Source organism: Henckelia pumila, chromosome 2 (assembly GCF_033568475.1).
Source record: "Henckelia pumila isolate YLH828 chromosome 2, ASM3356847v2, whole genome shotgun sequence".
NCBI lineage: Eukaryota > Viridiplantae > Streptophyta > Magnoliopsida > Lamiales > Gesneriaceae > Henckelia > Henckelia pumila.
The window spans coordinates 15,645,350-15,661,331 of record NC_133121.1 but is presented as its reverse complement, the minus strand read 5'-3'; the positions used below and the strand labels follow the sequence as shown (position 1 = coordinate 15,661,331).

At 33.7% G+C, this 15,982-nt stretch overlaps 1 protein-coding gene across 6 annotated transcripts; it reads right to left on the bottom strand.

Moving 5' to 3' along the window:
• Positions 1-445: 445 nt before the first annotated feature.
• Positions 446-9,002, bottom strand: LOC140880668 (histone acetyltransferase GCN5). Of its 6 annotated transcripts, none has more exons than XM_073285298.1 (13): positions 8,310-9,002; positions 8,150-8,214; positions 7,890-7,970; positions 7,130-7,201; positions 6,618-6,786; positions 3,352-3,395; positions 3,175-3,274; positions 2,907-2,975; positions 2,653-2,746; positions 2,105-2,223; positions 1,118-1,214; positions 744-885; positions 446-627 (listed from the first exon to the last, which is right to left on the bottom strand). In XM_073285298.1, exons 1-13 carry the CDS (start codon positions 8,898-8,900, stop codon positions 561-563), a joined length of 1,710 nt encoding a protein of 569 aa, XP_073141399.1. In that variant the 5' UTR covers positions 8,901-9,002; the 3' UTR covers positions 446-560. The 6 variants fall into 6 exon arrangements, with proteins under 6 accessions (XP_073141399.1, XP_073141400.1, XP_073141401.1 ...); XM_073285299.1 differs by having other exon boundaries at positions 1,118-1,211; XM_073285300.1 differs by having other exon boundaries at positions 2,653-2,713.
• Positions 9,003-15,982: the final 6,980 nt, after the last annotated feature.

Genomic DNA, 15,982 nt, shown 5'->3' with positions numbered 1-15,982 from the left:
AACATATAGACATATATATTATGACATAATCTTTCGAAACCTACTATCCATCATTCAGGCAATTTTCGAAATTGCTCTCTCCCTTGTCACTTGAAGAATTCGGCCACCTTAATCAATAAGGTTGAAATTGATTTCTTCTTATTAATTCAATCTCAACGTAAATTTCTTCTTTTCTCTCTAGTGCGAGTTAGAAAGGAATAGGCAAATTGGTCGTGAACTTGATTTGAAGATTGAAGAAGGAGATACTCCAGTTGATCGTTCGTAGGAAATTACAACAAGAGCTATATCTCCGCTGCGTCTTTGGCACGAGAACACGGTACTCCAAACACTTTGATCACTGTTGTTCATCAATCCAATGGGGCTACTACCGAGCTGATCCGGCTTTTTCTCAACCTTTTTAACTTGACAGCGCAATCAAATAAATTATAGCATCATAAACTAAAGCCACACATTTAAAATTGGTTCTCATCGAATTATGTAATATTATACAAGAGTTAATGGACAACAATTTACAAGTCTCAAAACATCAATGTCCTAAAAAATACAGGTTAGTACCCTACTTATGGCTGAATCTTGATGCCAGATTGGAGACCAGCTTGAACTTTGTTTGAGAAATGCTGTTCCAACCTGCAAACCAACAACAGGTTTAAATATATGGAGAATCGATACATTAGCAATTGATTAATATAGATTATATATATATTTAAGTAGAGTTTGAGGCATTCAGAAGCTGCACGTCATGCCTGGTTGCACATTTGTAATAAATTGTTTCTGGAGAGTTGTAGGTTCGTGCATTTGAAAACATTCTCCTAACATCAGCCACAAACATCTCGAAAGTCACGTAATATTGTTCAGACTCGACACGCTTTGACATTGTTTTTAGATCTGCAACATCAGAAAATGTGATGTCAAGCATCATAATTTTGTATCAACGTCAGACTTCGTAAAATTGTCAAGAAAGATTAGAAATTTGTCATGAAACTTTGACACATATACATATTCAAACTCCTCAAAGACTGTGTCATGATCCAAATGATTCTTGAACTTGATAACAAGCTATCAAGGGGCATCCAAGAAAAATCATCATATGACGAAGTAAGATTGACTAGAAGTGTACCCATAGCATCTTTGATGATGTCATAGTAATCAGGTACATCCCGAGCATCAACAGGTTCCTTGAATGGCCAAGCATCAGGATGATCATGCATTGCCTGCTTGAAAAGGAAGAGTATCAACAGTCAATAGCATGATTTGGCAAGCAAGACCTGATTCAATCGCACATGGTAGAGATGGCAATTATTGTGAATATAGAACCGTCAAAGAGGAGAAGATGTGTGCCATAATTGGTATGCTAGATCAAAATAATGCAGAAATGTAATCAACTTTCTAATGGTTTATTTCATTCCTATTGTTGGTATCAGAAGAAACATCAATCAAATTAAATTTTAATCGAAAAAATTTAAAAAAATGTTATTCAAAACTTGTTATTATCATTATAATTTATTAATGTTACTTTTTTATTATTGTTGTTGTTATAGTATTATTAAATTATAGTTATGATCATCATTATTTTATTTATTAGTATTTTTAAATATTTATTTATTATTATTAGATAAGTATTGTTCTATTTATTCTTACTACAAATTATTGTTATTTATTTTTATTATTATTAAAATTATTTATAAAAATGAAAAATGATTAAGAATTAAAAAATTTTAAAAAAATAAAAATGGTAGAAAATATATAAATAAAAAGTTGCGAGAATGAAAATGGGTAACCCAACCAAAACGGTGGGAATGCCTCCCATTGGAATGGATATTCTAGTTCCAATGGTTAACCATTAACCAAGCACAAAGAAAGGAATGGCGTTGGGAATGCCTATTACGTTCTCACTTCATTCCGTGTACCAAGCATGCCTTTGTAGTTACTTGGGTGACATTAAAAACAATTTTAGCAAGTTAATGTGTTTCTCATGTGAACAATCCTTGTCTGAAAGAAATCCTTAACATGAAATTCTTTAATATCCATCAGGGAGGTTATAGTTCCATAATTACCTTAACAAATATGAAATAAATAAAATTGAAAAAGAACCTTGGAGACTCACTTTCAGAAGTGAACGCATGAATGCAGTCAATGATTTTTGAAGTGAAGCAGCATCTGATGATGAGGTCGCGGTCTTAAAACGAGAATGACCATATTGATCTGGGCTCCAGCCAGCCTCCCCTATTATTAAGGTATAGATAATTTAAATTCGAATGCTACTCATATAAAGGTATAGGTACAATAAAGCCATAAAATTGAATAGAGGATGCTGGAAAAAAGGAGTAAAAAAAGGGTGTGTTCATGGTAGACTGAGGTAGCAATAATTATCAAAGGTATTACTGTGCTGCGAAAAAATAACTACCAAAAGTTTAAACAAATACCACCACAACAAGCTTCACTCACATGTTAGACAGACTGCATCAACCAGCTTGGGAAAGACAACTATTTTGTTAATCAGAACTTGGATGAATTGTTGATTCAACAAGATGAAAACACAGGATACAAACGATATGATGCATGCAAAGAATACAGCAAACATAACGCTTAAATCATCATATAAATTATGAACGATGCAGTCAGTAAGGTAGGAAACGAACAGGAAGGACTCACTTAAACCAGGTATATCCTCAGCCTTGATGGGCTTTTTGGGCATGGGAATCCCAGCTTCTTTCTGATTAACAAAATGCACATCAGATCGATGTGTCTCAAATCGACAATGATTTTAGTAATGAAAGAAAAAATTGGAAGACATATAAAGAAAACAACAATTTAAATTTAATTTAAACCATAGTAAATGCGTCAAAATATAAGAAAGTATCCACCACACTAGATCCACAAAGTAACAAGGAAGGATATCAAGATACCTTCTGAAAATCAATGCCAGGGTAGACGATATGACAATTTGATAGCTCTCTAATCTTTTCATCGATAGCCTAAAAACCAAGTAAGTCAATTGCACTTATTCAACATGAAAGGAATGTGTTGATGAAGATAATAAGGCCCATAATTGATACCACACAAATGGCTCTGAAAATTATAACGATTGGTAAAAGTATAATGGCCTCATTCATCAACATCAACACTTACAATATAACCAAATCAATTCAGCTTATAATTTATAGAATATCTTACCTGTCGTTGGCGTCGTATCATAGTTGATAAATCAGTGTATGGAAGCTTAGGATCAATTTTACATTCCATAAGAATTCCTCCGTCGTAATCTTTAATGTAGCTGCAAGAAGAGGAGTCAATACTCAATACAACGGAATCTGAAAGTTTAAAGTCTGCCAAAACATTATATCAACATACCCATGCCACCGTTCTTTCTCCAAGTAAATTTCTTTTGTAAAGCCCTAAAAAGATATCCGATGGTCAGAATCAGAACTTATCCATGCATCACTAGAATAGACGTCAATAGAATGGTCATAGTATCCTAACAAACAAAGATATACCCCCAACCAACCTGACCTTACAATCTTTGGGTAGCTAGTAGTTAAAAGGGACAACAAAGAACACGCTAACAGTTAGCAGTTTGGAACTCAAACATCAACAAGACCTAACATAAGATCATCAATGAGCTTTGAATAGATAAACTACTCATGTCTTCAAGAACATTAAAGTCATAAATGAGCTGTACAAATGGATCAAATACATTGATTGAACTATAGTATTCCACGGCTTGATGGAACATACAAGTCCACATTCTTCAAAATCCAACATGGAACCCTGAATTTTATCTTGTGCCCAATATTTAGAATTTATCAAGGTGGTTACTTGTAGAGTTTCAACCTTTGACACCGAGGTTCCTACTTAAGTAATGGGTCAAGGTACAATAATTGATACTTCTGATTCTTGCCAAGTCTATGTAATGAGTAGAGCCATAATATTGAATGCTAAGGTTCTTGTATCAATGTAGACAATGGGTCAAGGCCGAATCAGATACTGAGGGTCTTGCTTCGTTAAGAATGTGTCAAGGTAATGCATAATGTTCGCTATTTTTTTTAATCAGTTTTTGACATTTTGAGTCACATTTGTCACAAGGCAATTGTGTTAAGCTCTTCTATTTTATAGTCTAATTATGTCTTTTGGCCCCCATTTATTATTCTGTTATTGTGAATTTGATTTTTAAACTTTCTTGTAGTTGACAAGACCTCTGTTGACCCTGTTTCTTGTGGAACATATCTTGAATTTTCTATATCGATGAATATGTCATCACGATTTTCAAAACATTTGGTCTCAGAGCTAGGATTTAACAGTCCTACCTGTTTCGTTGATCATATTTTTTGTTTCATTCTTGGTTTGGGCATGAACAAACACGTAATTTGAACCGGGGTACAATTTGTTGTGTTTTTAAATGTCTCTAATTCATTTTTCTTACAATCTTATAAATCTTGTAAAATTAGGGTGCGATCAAGCATTCGGTCAAACTCAAGGAATTCCAAGGGTCAACAAAAGTTCATCGATATCTCGAGTAAGACCACGAGTCGCTCGATTTGGGGCCTGGGGGCAGTCCAAAAAGACACCCGAGGCATCTAATTATTTTGAGCCAATTTTCAGTCCATTGACATGCCTCCAGGACCTTCCTAGGTCAAAACTCTAGCCAGCTAAAAGGCAATCAGGTGAAGAAACGTAATACAACCAACAGCTAGTCAACCCCAACGAAGTTCTTCCCTTTCCCAAGTAGTCAAACCACAGAGAAAAATAATATAAGGCCTTCAAAATTTCATGGTGGACAACTGAAGGCTAGTTAACAAGATTGAAGGTTTTGTTTTCCTCATTTTTTGTCATGTATCAAGTAGTGTTCTAAAAAGCAACAACAAGGTTCTAAAATTCGCTAGACGCTAGTCCGGCACTAGACCAGCGCCTAGGCCGCCTAGACGGGGACTAGGCGGATTCCTCGGTTAACACGATAACATCAAATTTAAAATGAGTTAAAAATTACATAACTAATAAAATTCCACAAATTTAATCTACTTCTTCTCCAAAAATTTCTCTTCTTATTATTCTCCATATTTTTCTTCTCTTTTCTTTAAAAAGGACGTTGAAAGGGTTTTCGTGGAAGGGTAATAAAATTTTTCTGTCGTTTTTTTAATGGGCTTATGATTTAAAAACCCAAAAAAAAAATTCATTTCCGCCTAGGGCCGCCTGGAGCCTGCCCAAGTTCGCGTAGGGCGCCTAGGCTGGCCGACTAGCACTTTTTCGGTGCAGTTGGCTGGCGCCTAGGGCGGGCGCCTAGGCCGATTTTTAGAACACTGCAACGCTAAGTGGGATCAATCGAGATTAAACGTGAATCATCGTTAAAACACAAAGATCTGGCTAACACTGAAAAAATAGTAAAATTCATGCTTCATTGCATTGAGTGCACTTAATGCTAAACAAGGGCAGGCTTTAGAGTTTCAGCATCAATATTACAAATACTTTATTTTAAAAATAAAATATTATAATTTTATATTTATTTTAAACCACCTGAAATTCTTTCCCGAAAATTTTTTTGGCTTCATTCATTTTTCTGCAAATAAACCTAATGACCTTGAATTTGTTTGTATGACAGGAAAGATTAGCGAGATGAAGAAGATGAAATAGAATCATAGTCCAATAATGGGTAAGGCAGTAATAGATTTTTTTGGTAGTTGATATAATAGTATAATATTATTAATAAATATAATATTGAGACTTTTGTGATTTTTCTAAATTGAAAATTTATACTTTAAATCTTAAATTCATTGTGTTTATATATTGTTACACCGATTGTTAAGCTTAATTTTAAATTTTAATCAAAAATTAATAATATTTTTACACTTAATTACTTACCAATTACACTCAAGCTTGTAATACTTGATGTTTGTTTTTGACTCTTCACCATCACCATGCTTCACACTTTACACTTTTTAAAATCTTAGTATTACGTATTTTCCCGTTTCCAATATAAACCTTAAATACATAAATGCTTTCTACCTAGCTTGAGAAATACTTAATACACCTTTATCCCTTATCCTTAAAAACCCAAATTCATTTTCTATTGCACCTTGAATACTTATCCAAGCAGAAACCAACTTCCTCCACTCTTATTCTTACATCATTGAACATTAACCAACTCTCTTGTACTAACACAACAAAGCAAAACCAAAAAACACAATAAAATAAATAAATAAGGGCTGTTCAACATTGACCAAGAAAATATCAGCCCAACTAGAGGATGTGCTGACCACATACCACTAGTGGTGTATCAGAAATGTTGGTCATATGCTCAAAACCACACTAGAACAATTTCTCAGGGTGAACAAACGGGAGGCTGAAATGGAAAAAGCTGGGCATCAGAAATATTTGGACTGATCCAGTTGATTTAATGTTTACAAACTGCAGTTCGAGATCAAACCAAATGGAGTAATTTCAAGTCTTTTAAATGTACACGAGCTATCTGAACTTTTCTTGTTATTTTGGGGTAGTTGTGATCTTTTAATAACATTATTATTATTTCACATAGCGCATGCAGGCTATTAACCAAATCAATGCATAACCGATATAGTAAATTGCTTATGCATTATGAAGTAACATTGATGATATTTACGTCTCACCTGTTTTACAAAATAGCCAACAGCATTATTATCAGCATAAGTGAGAAAATGTGTAAGATTATCCCCATCACGTGCATGCTGCTTTAAGTGATTCATCAGCCGGGTCCCATAGCCTTTAACTTGTTCATCCGCAGTTATTGCACAAAAAGCTATCTCCCCAAACCGTTGACTATACAGAAATTTAAAGTGATGGATAATCATTGGCATAAAACACACACAAGCACCAGAAGGAACTCAATGTATCCTTGGAAATCAGCATTTCCAAATATATTTTCTCATAAAAATGTCTATAACATTAGCTTTGAGTTTTGTACCATAAAGAGCAGATATGAGAGTATATCTTGATATAGTGAAAAGGACCGTCAGGAATATAGTAATGCATGATTATCTAAATAGACCATTGGAAACTAAAAACCAATATGACTGATGCTGGCATAGTTACAATCAGTGCATCAAAAATATTTTTATCATTTTCAAATAAACAAAGTAAATATTATAATGAAGACGTGTACCTGGCATACGGCCTATAAGTAATACCACCAACAACCACATTGCGCCGGATGACCATCACAGATTTGTGACTTCTGCAATGTGAAGCAGCAAAGACAATGACAATCAACAAAATACTCTGTACAACAGACAATTATTTTTTTCTGCTATGCTAGAACAAAAAAGCATCAATGTGAAAGGATGGTTCACATGTAAACCAGTTAATTTAATAGTAGATATGGTAAAGCCAGAACACCAGACAGCACAAAATTGGGTAGTTAGGTCTTGAAAGTCTACATCCACAACAAAAACCACAAGGAGTTCATAAGAAACAATCATGATAAAACTAAAGTAAAAAAAAACATAATTTTATCAATGTCACAACTCACATCCGAATAAAATAATATCCCTCTATTTCAAATAAAATAATAACCTCAAAGAGTTGAACATGACTTTTAATATATAAGAAATCACCAAACAACTCTAGTGGACATCACAAAAACAACTGCCATAATCGACCCTGGCGAGAAATATGGTCAAGAGACACCTCAAAGGCGTAGTACTGGAGTTACAAGGACTTCTTTTACATCCAAAAGTATGATGTTTATACACAAAATCAAATCCTCAATCACAATAAAATACCGACATGGAGACAAGGACTTAATATCCCAAATTGACACAGCCTGGTGCATCTTTCTAGGATGTATTCAATCTTAAGATAGGGTGGATGATGACATAGAAACTTTAAATGAAAAAAAAAATTCAAAATTCATGAAGGCGCACCTATCCATTACAAGACGAACAATGTATTCCCTTGGCATATTGGGTAGTTGCCTGGCAAAAATGTTCTTCAATCCTATCAACCTGAAAATTAAATTGACAAATTGAAATTAAGTTCTGCATTCTTTAGTAAACTATTTTATGCTTGGCCAAACTTGATAGAGGTAACAGAAATTTTTCAGTCAAGGATAAGATAAGTTGATCGAGCCACATATTTAACAAGCAAGCTTAACACGTGTATTAGGAGAAGTAAAGAGAGATACCAAACCATGTGTTCATCGTCACCATCATTTGAAACACATACAAATTTGAGTCTCCCTGCTTCCTCCTATGAAGTTTAAAATCAAAACCATGTCACCTGATTGGAAACATGGTGGAAATAAAAGAATAGGTACGACAAATATTTAAATTCACCGAGCTTACCTCCCTCTTCAAACTCTCCTCCCTTGAACTGTAGGCCCCGCTGGTTTGTATGTTATCCGTAAAAATGCCCTTCACATTATCTTCCTTCACCACAATTCCTTGTACCGAACCATTGGTCCCGGCAACCGCATTGCCTGAACTATTAACATTACTATTATTCCCATTATTAGCAGTCCCGCCATCTTTCCCAACGTCAGTGGGTTCAACTTTAACCGAGTTCTCAGCTTTGAGCTTCGTATTTCTAACTACTCCCATGTTGAGCCCCGCGGCATTACTGTTTTCCAGCCGAGACGCGGTGAAATTGCGCACCGAGGAATCATCGTACTCCTCATCGGCCACCTCCTCGGACTCTTCATCCGAGTCTGAGTCGGCTCCGCGAGCACTGATGCTCTCCAGGTCATCGTTGGACGTCAGCGCACCGTCCCGAGTGTCCGACAAAGACGGAGGGAATGGCGGCGCGTGGTCTTCAGGCGGCAACTTACGCTTGTGAATAGTCGAAGTGGCGGAGGCAGAGGCCGAGTGAGACGGTGACGGAGACTGTGAACTCCTCGAACGGACAGGCGCCGTTAAATGAGATGAATGCCCATCCATTATTACTATCCAAAGGATCAGAAAGGAGTACGATTCAAATTAATTCACAAAGAAATTGGTCATTTTAGGGTTTTTGAGAAATTTGGGAAATGATACTTTCCTCTTTTGTTAATTTGATTTGATAAATATTACTAAAAAAGTATTAGCATAATATATTATACATTTATAACATATTTGAATTTGAAGGTCAAAATCCCGGTTCATCCTAAATGTTTGGACACATTTTCGATTCAGTCCTAAATGTTTAGATGTTACCGGTTTGGTCCTAAATCTTTCCTAAAAGTTTCCGGTTCAGTCCTAAATGTTTATACGTTCCCGGTTTGGTCATAAATGTTTCCCAAAAGTTTCCGATTCAGTCCTAAATATTTTTACATTGCCGATTTCGTGCCAAATATTTCTCAAAAGTTTCGGTTTGATCCTTCCATCTACTCGTGTGTTAAAACTAACATCGCGTAGTGTTATATCATTTATAATTGAGTTTTATATTATTTATTATATATTTAACATTAAACAAGTTGTAAATAAAATATAAATTTATTAGAGTTTTTATCCAAATTTAAATCAATTTTACACAATTTTCAAAATAAAAATATTAAATTCATGATGCTACAAAATAAAAACTTAAATAAAATAAACGAAACTTGAGGAATTAAAATTTAATGATGTTATTTCACATTTCTATTAATTTTGTTATATTCTCATTCATGATGTTTGCACATTTAAGAAAAAAAATTGAAGGTTGGAAAAAGATATATATCTTTTTAAAACTCTTTTTATAATTTAAAAAATACTATTTGAAAAAAAATTACTATTAAATAAAACTTAATTTCATATCACTACTTCAACGGTGGTCAAATATTTCATTATATTTTCTCAATTGTAACCATATGTATTATTCTCTTGAAAAATTTGATGAAAATTTCAAATATTTTGTGAAATAAGTAATACTAGTTATTTGCTAAAACATTTGTTTATTTGTTTATGATTGATAATGTTTTTAACTATAAAATTGCACGGTACAATTATTTTTTATTCTATAATTTTATTTTGCATAATTTATATTATATTTTCATTTAAAAGAAATTCTTGTTCATTTATTATTATTATTATTATTATTATTATTATTATTATTATTATTATTATTATTATTATTATTATTATTATTATTATTATTATTATTATTAGCTTCTATTTTATTTAACTTTGTCTTTTGTTTGTAAGTTTTTTTTATCACGCTTTGTTTGTAGATGAAAGTACCAAACCGAGAACTTTGGAAAATATTTAGGACGAAATCTGGAACGTAAAACATTTAGGACTGAACCGGCAACTTTTTAAACATTTGGGACCAAACCGGGAGCATAAAAACATTTAGGACTGAACCGAGAATTTTTGAAAAATATTTCGAACTAAACCGGGAACATTCAAACATTTAGGACTGAACCGAAAATATGTCCAAACATTTAGGACTGAACCGGGATTTTCTCCGAATTTGAATGTAATCATATCATATCTTATATAATCAATTAATAAATTATGATTGTATTTATTTGGCTTGATAAACCTATAATGAGTTTATTAATTCAATCTTATCCTTTATTTCCTTACAAAAAGTTAATTCTCCATAAATCTGAAAGTCCGTCGTTCAACTCTCATTTTACGTGATATCCCACCTTTCATTTTTCAAGTATAACTCATCCTGATCTATATTTGTGGGAAAAAATTTTACATAAAATCTAATCTACTCTCCCTTGATTTGTTGTTTTTATGCTTCTTTATAACACTATCTTTGAATTTTGTTTATGGATATCAATAACATATTATGTTTATTTTATCTAGAGGATATTCATGCTTATAGAAGTTTTTAATTGTTAAATTAAATTTTTTTATGCAATTTCAAGTTTCAAAATTAATTACAACCCTACTGTATTTATGGCTAGAAAGTTAGTTTTGTTTCTTGCATAGCATAATTTATTGTATTATGATGTATGTGATAAATATTTTGAATTGTATTTGATGTATCATATATCATCTTACTTTTCTCGTTCATGAGAGGAATATTTTTTTCTTCAATTTATCAATTTTATGTAACTATGAAAAATACATATTTTTATACCCAATAATTTTGTTAAATGAAAATGTCTCACATGTGAATCAATAATAATTTAAAATATTCAATAATAATCCAATCCAAATTTTATAAACACAAAAGTAAACATAAGATTATTTATCATAAGTGAAGGGTAAAAATTTAATTTGTCCCCCAATCATTATTTCAATCACAAAATTAATAACTCAAAGTAAATGTGTTACTGTTTATTCATTATTATTCCACATCATTTAAAGTCATTTTAATAGTTCTAGTATGATTTAATAACACAAAGTAAACATGTTACATAAAAACATGGGGAAGGATTGAGGACGAGGAATAAAAAAAGATGTCGGGAGGAATTGGTAGCATGGGAGGTTGGGTTTGGTTAAATATTTGTTTTGCCTTCTAATTTTAGATCAAGGAACAAAAATGACAATTTTGTCCGCTCAATTTTTTAACCAAATTCATTTTAATATAGTAAAGATAGTAAAGATATTTGTATGTACACATTTGATTAATAATCATGAGATGTGTATATATTGTATACTAGTCGGATGCACATGTGTGCTTATACAATCTAGAGGTGTTAATTCGGGTGGGTTCGGGTCGGGTTGACGATTTTTTTTTTTACAAATTTCTCAACCCGAACCCGACCCAACTCGAAAATGGTCAACCCAAACCCGACTAACCCGACTAACTCGATCAACCCGAACAAACCCGATTTATTTTATTTTTTTAACAAAATAATTAAATTAAAATTAAAATCACACAATAATAATATATTTTGTAACGACCCACGTCCTTCCACCGCATCCCTCCCCAGCCTATAGCATGGGCTCGGACCGCATGGTTCGACGGGCATCGCACTCATGACCTCCCCATTCCTGGCAGTGGGTTTTTGCCCTCCCCAGGAATCGAACCTTGTACCTCCAAGCTTAAATACAAAGTTTTATGATTCCCTGTACCATTGAGCTCACTGCCAGGAGTGGGGAGGTCATGAGTGCGATACCCGTCAAACCATGCGGTCCGAGCCCATGCTATAGGCTGGGGAGGAATGCGGTGGAAGGACGTGGGTCGTTACAAAAAAGGGCCGCATCCCTCCCCAGCCTATAGCATGGAATCGGGACCGCATGGTTCGACGTGCATCGCACTCATGACCTCCCCACTCCTGTCAGTTGGTTTTTCGCCCTCCCCAAGAATCGAACCTTGTACCTCCACGCTTAAGTACAAAGTTTTATGATTCCTGGTACCATTGAGCTAGTGACGCCTAAAATTCAATCTACTAAATCTCATGCATTAAATTTAATAAATATTAGGATTATTATTTTTATGTTTAACTGATTTAAATTCTTTATGTGAATTGTGTCTTAATAAAATATTTTTATTATTTATTCAAATAATTTTTATTGTACTAACTATTTAATTAATGTTTTTAATTGTTTAAATTTTATATGTCTAAATGATTTTATTGTGCAATTTAAATTATTTTAAATATTTTAAAGGTTTAAGCTTGCATACTTAAATTATTTTAATTTTAATTTTTAATAGTTTAGTTTATTCTTTTAAATGATTTTTAATTGTTTAGTTTATTTTTTTAAATGATTTTAACTGGTTAGCTTATTTGTTTAAATATTTTCGAGTGTCCAACTTATTTATTTTAAATAGTCTTAGTTTAGCGGTTAGTTATTTTAAATTATTTTAAATGTCTAGCTTATTTATTTAAATCCTTTTTAATTGCCCAAATCATTTTAAAGATTTTTATTTTCGCTTGTGTATTTATTTAAATTGCTTTTAAATGTTTGTCTAGTTAGTTTAAATTATTTTAAATCGCTTTGTTTGATATTTAAATATTTTACTCGTTGTCGTGACATCAGAATATTTAAAGTGTTTAATTCTTAGGTTTCAAAATTTGAGTATTTGCGAAATCTGGGTCTAACATTTTACTCGCGTACTGCATATTATATATTAAGCGTTAATTTCTTACAAATTTAAAGATATGTGTTGACCCGGCCCAAAAGGATTTTCACCCGGCCAAATTGCATCGGCCCATTAAAGCCGTTACTCGGCCCATTTCCTTCTTCCCCTTCCTCAAGCTTCAGCTGATCGCATTTCTTTTTCCCTAATTCCTCTCCATTTTTCTCTAAAGAGATCGGCACTCTCATTTCTTCCTCAGCCTTCGGCCGCCGTCAGCTGCTCGGTTCCCGGCAAGGTCTCCCTCCCGGCGAGCTGAATAAGCTTTTTCCCCTTTCCTGAGCTCGGCTTCCAGCTATCGAGATTTCCCCATTTTTGATCCCTTTAGGTTTAGGCAAGGATATGCTTTTTCTTTTCCCCTTGTAGATTAGTATATATATTGTGTGTAATGTATTCTATGAAATTTTCGAAATACACTTACACATCATTGCCCTGTTTTTTTTCCAGTGATTGCACTTGCACAAATTTGATTTCTTCTCGCTAGTCTTGCTGGAAAAATTATATTGTTTGATGGGTTTTGGAATGGTTATGAACTTGTAACATGATTATATTTATGCCTTGAGTTCTCGATAATTTCCAGAATTTTATGTTCTTATGAATGTCAAAATTTCCAAAAAATTTGCTAATCATGTAAATGCTTGGTTCGGTCGGTTGTGTTATTGGTAATGAGTTGGATGGTGATTTACAGCTACCATGGTTGATATGTAGTTCATATGGTAGTGTTTAGGACGGGAAAGTTAGCTCGAAGGATTGGCATTGAGGCTTTTCGAATGTGGAGGAAATTGTTGGGCTCGGTTTGAGGTGGCTGGAGGCTGCCATGTTGGGCTAAGTTTGAGCAGATTATGGGCGGGTTATAGGTGCTGTAAATGAACCTAAGTGCGGGTATTGACCCTAACTTTGAGGCTTGGAACTTGGGAGTCACGTAGTTAAGTATTTGGTTGAGAGTAAAGGGGCAAGGTTGAGCAGAATTTTGGAAGTGCTTGGGCTGTCCAGAGGCCGGTTTAAAACAGGGTTTAAACTTGGGTTTTGGTTAAGGGCTCGGGTTTAGAATCGGTCTAGGATGTTAGGAATACGTCGTTTCAAGCGGGAAGTAAGTCGGTTAAGTTTTGGTCGAGTTCTAAGCGCTTGGATGGATAGGTGCGTGCATAATTTTGTAGAATAGGGGCTGCTGCCCGAAAATCTGACTTTCATAAAATGGTTGCTTGGGAAATAAAATCTAAGGATGATTTCTTAAGTTAATTCTAAGTGTTAGGAAGTGGGGGTTTCGAGAGGAACCGTTTTTTAATGAGAATTGAGTAAGTTATGAATTTTACGGGCAAACCGCTCAATTTGTCTTTAAGCGCTACGTTTTGGTTTAGTATTTTTCATCCTTTGGTTTGACTCATGATTCACCATCCCGATCATCCATGTGTGAGTCATATGCATGATTATTGATTAACATATACATGTACGTCATATTTACATATGCATGCTAAGTCTCATATTCAATAAAGGAAAGAAGTATATTTTGAACGAAGTGAGATGGTTGTGACTACATATTCATGTGTTCGTGTGGAGCTGTAAGACGTTTTGGCCTCCCTTACCAAATCATTATGGGTTTTCTTACCTTAACATCTGTTTGTGTGGGACCGGAGCTATTCTGGTCTCCCTTACCAATATAGGGAAAGATTGGGTTGGGTTTCATCTCGACCTCCTTGCGGCATTGTGCACTATAGCCATGATCATGATCGAAATCACAAAGTCACAATCAAGGATCTAAGTTCACAGTTACAGTTACAGATTCAGATACAGTTTATGCAGTTTCATTGATTATACATGACTTAGCCATGCATATGTTATATTCATGTTCTCTCATTTTATAAGTCTATTTTGTTTAAAGTAAGGGCACAAAACAAGAGTATTTTTAGTATATGCTACTTTAAATCTGCGTGTGTTTGTATTTACATAGTACTCGTTATCCCCCCTACCCATATTCTTGCTGAGTCTTTTAGACTCACTACACTTATTGTTTTCAGATGAGGAGTATTTCATTTAGATCTAGGGGCAAGACTATCGAGTGGATTGCGATGCGGGCACGACACATCCCTCCGACCAATGCTCGTCTTCCGCATAGTTACTAGAATTCTTATGTTAAGAAGCATTTATTTTTCTTATTTGTCAGATGTATATGTAATGTTTTGATAGCATTGTTTTTGGGCATGTAAACATTAGATTTCTAATCTTGTGGACATTTGATATGCCGAACCTCTCTCTTGGGTCTCGTTCTTGTCTCGGTCTAGTTCTTGTGTCGTCAGTCGTCTATTTATTTTATTTTATTTTGATTGTTGTCTGAGACAGGTTGGTTGTAATATAAACAGAGAGGTCATGCCGAAATTTTTAATAAAATTTTTAATATTTTGATTTTTTTTGAAAATCCGTATTTTTATTTAGTTTAATTTAAAGTAGAAGTTGGGACGTTTCAGTTGGTATCAGAGCATGGTTCTGGTTTGGGTTGTGCCTACTGCCGGTTGCAAGAAACTCGAGAAATCTCGCCTCAAAGTCTGTAAGTTTTAATGAATTTTATATGGTAGTCGTAATTGATTTATTACTTTAAATGTTTTGATGTCACATTCTTTTTAAAAATATTTTCAAAACTAGATGATTAATTTGATTAAGTGTGTAATTTAGTGTTTATGTCTGTTTAAATCCTCTTTTATAATTTAAAGTATATTATTTGACTGTTTATTTTTATAGCATTCAGATCCATGTTAAACGGAATTGATGTACCAATATTCCTTCTAGTTATGGGCCGTTCGTGGATGTTAATTGAGTTATTAGGTAGTGTTAACAATTTTGATAAGATTGTAGGAGTTTGATGGGAATTATTAAACTTATGTATTAGGAGATATTAATTGTGTGTTACTATTGTAAGTTATTTTCTTATATTGGACTTTAGTCGGATTCAACTAAGTGCTTAGTAGTTTAAAAATTGATAAGACATATGTTTTGGTCTGTTAAGTTAATGAATCAAAGCCTTGCGAAT

What these genes read in the sequence shown, in the direction of transcription:
- LOC140880668 (XM_073285298.1), bottom strand. Translation starts at nt 8,900, where the DNA reads ATGGATGGGCATTCATCTCATTTAACGGCGCCTGTCCGTTCGAGGAGT. An exon ending in ACTTATAGGCCGTATGCCAG is followed by an intron (nt 6,787 to 7,129) that starts GTACACGTCTTC and finishes ATTTCTGTATAG; the next exon opens with TCAACGGTTTGGGGAGATAG. An exon ending in CATCATCAAAGATGCTATGG is followed by an intron (nt 886 to 1,117) that starts GTACACTTCTAG and finishes CTGATGTTGCAG; the next exon opens with ATCTAAAAACAATGTCAAAG.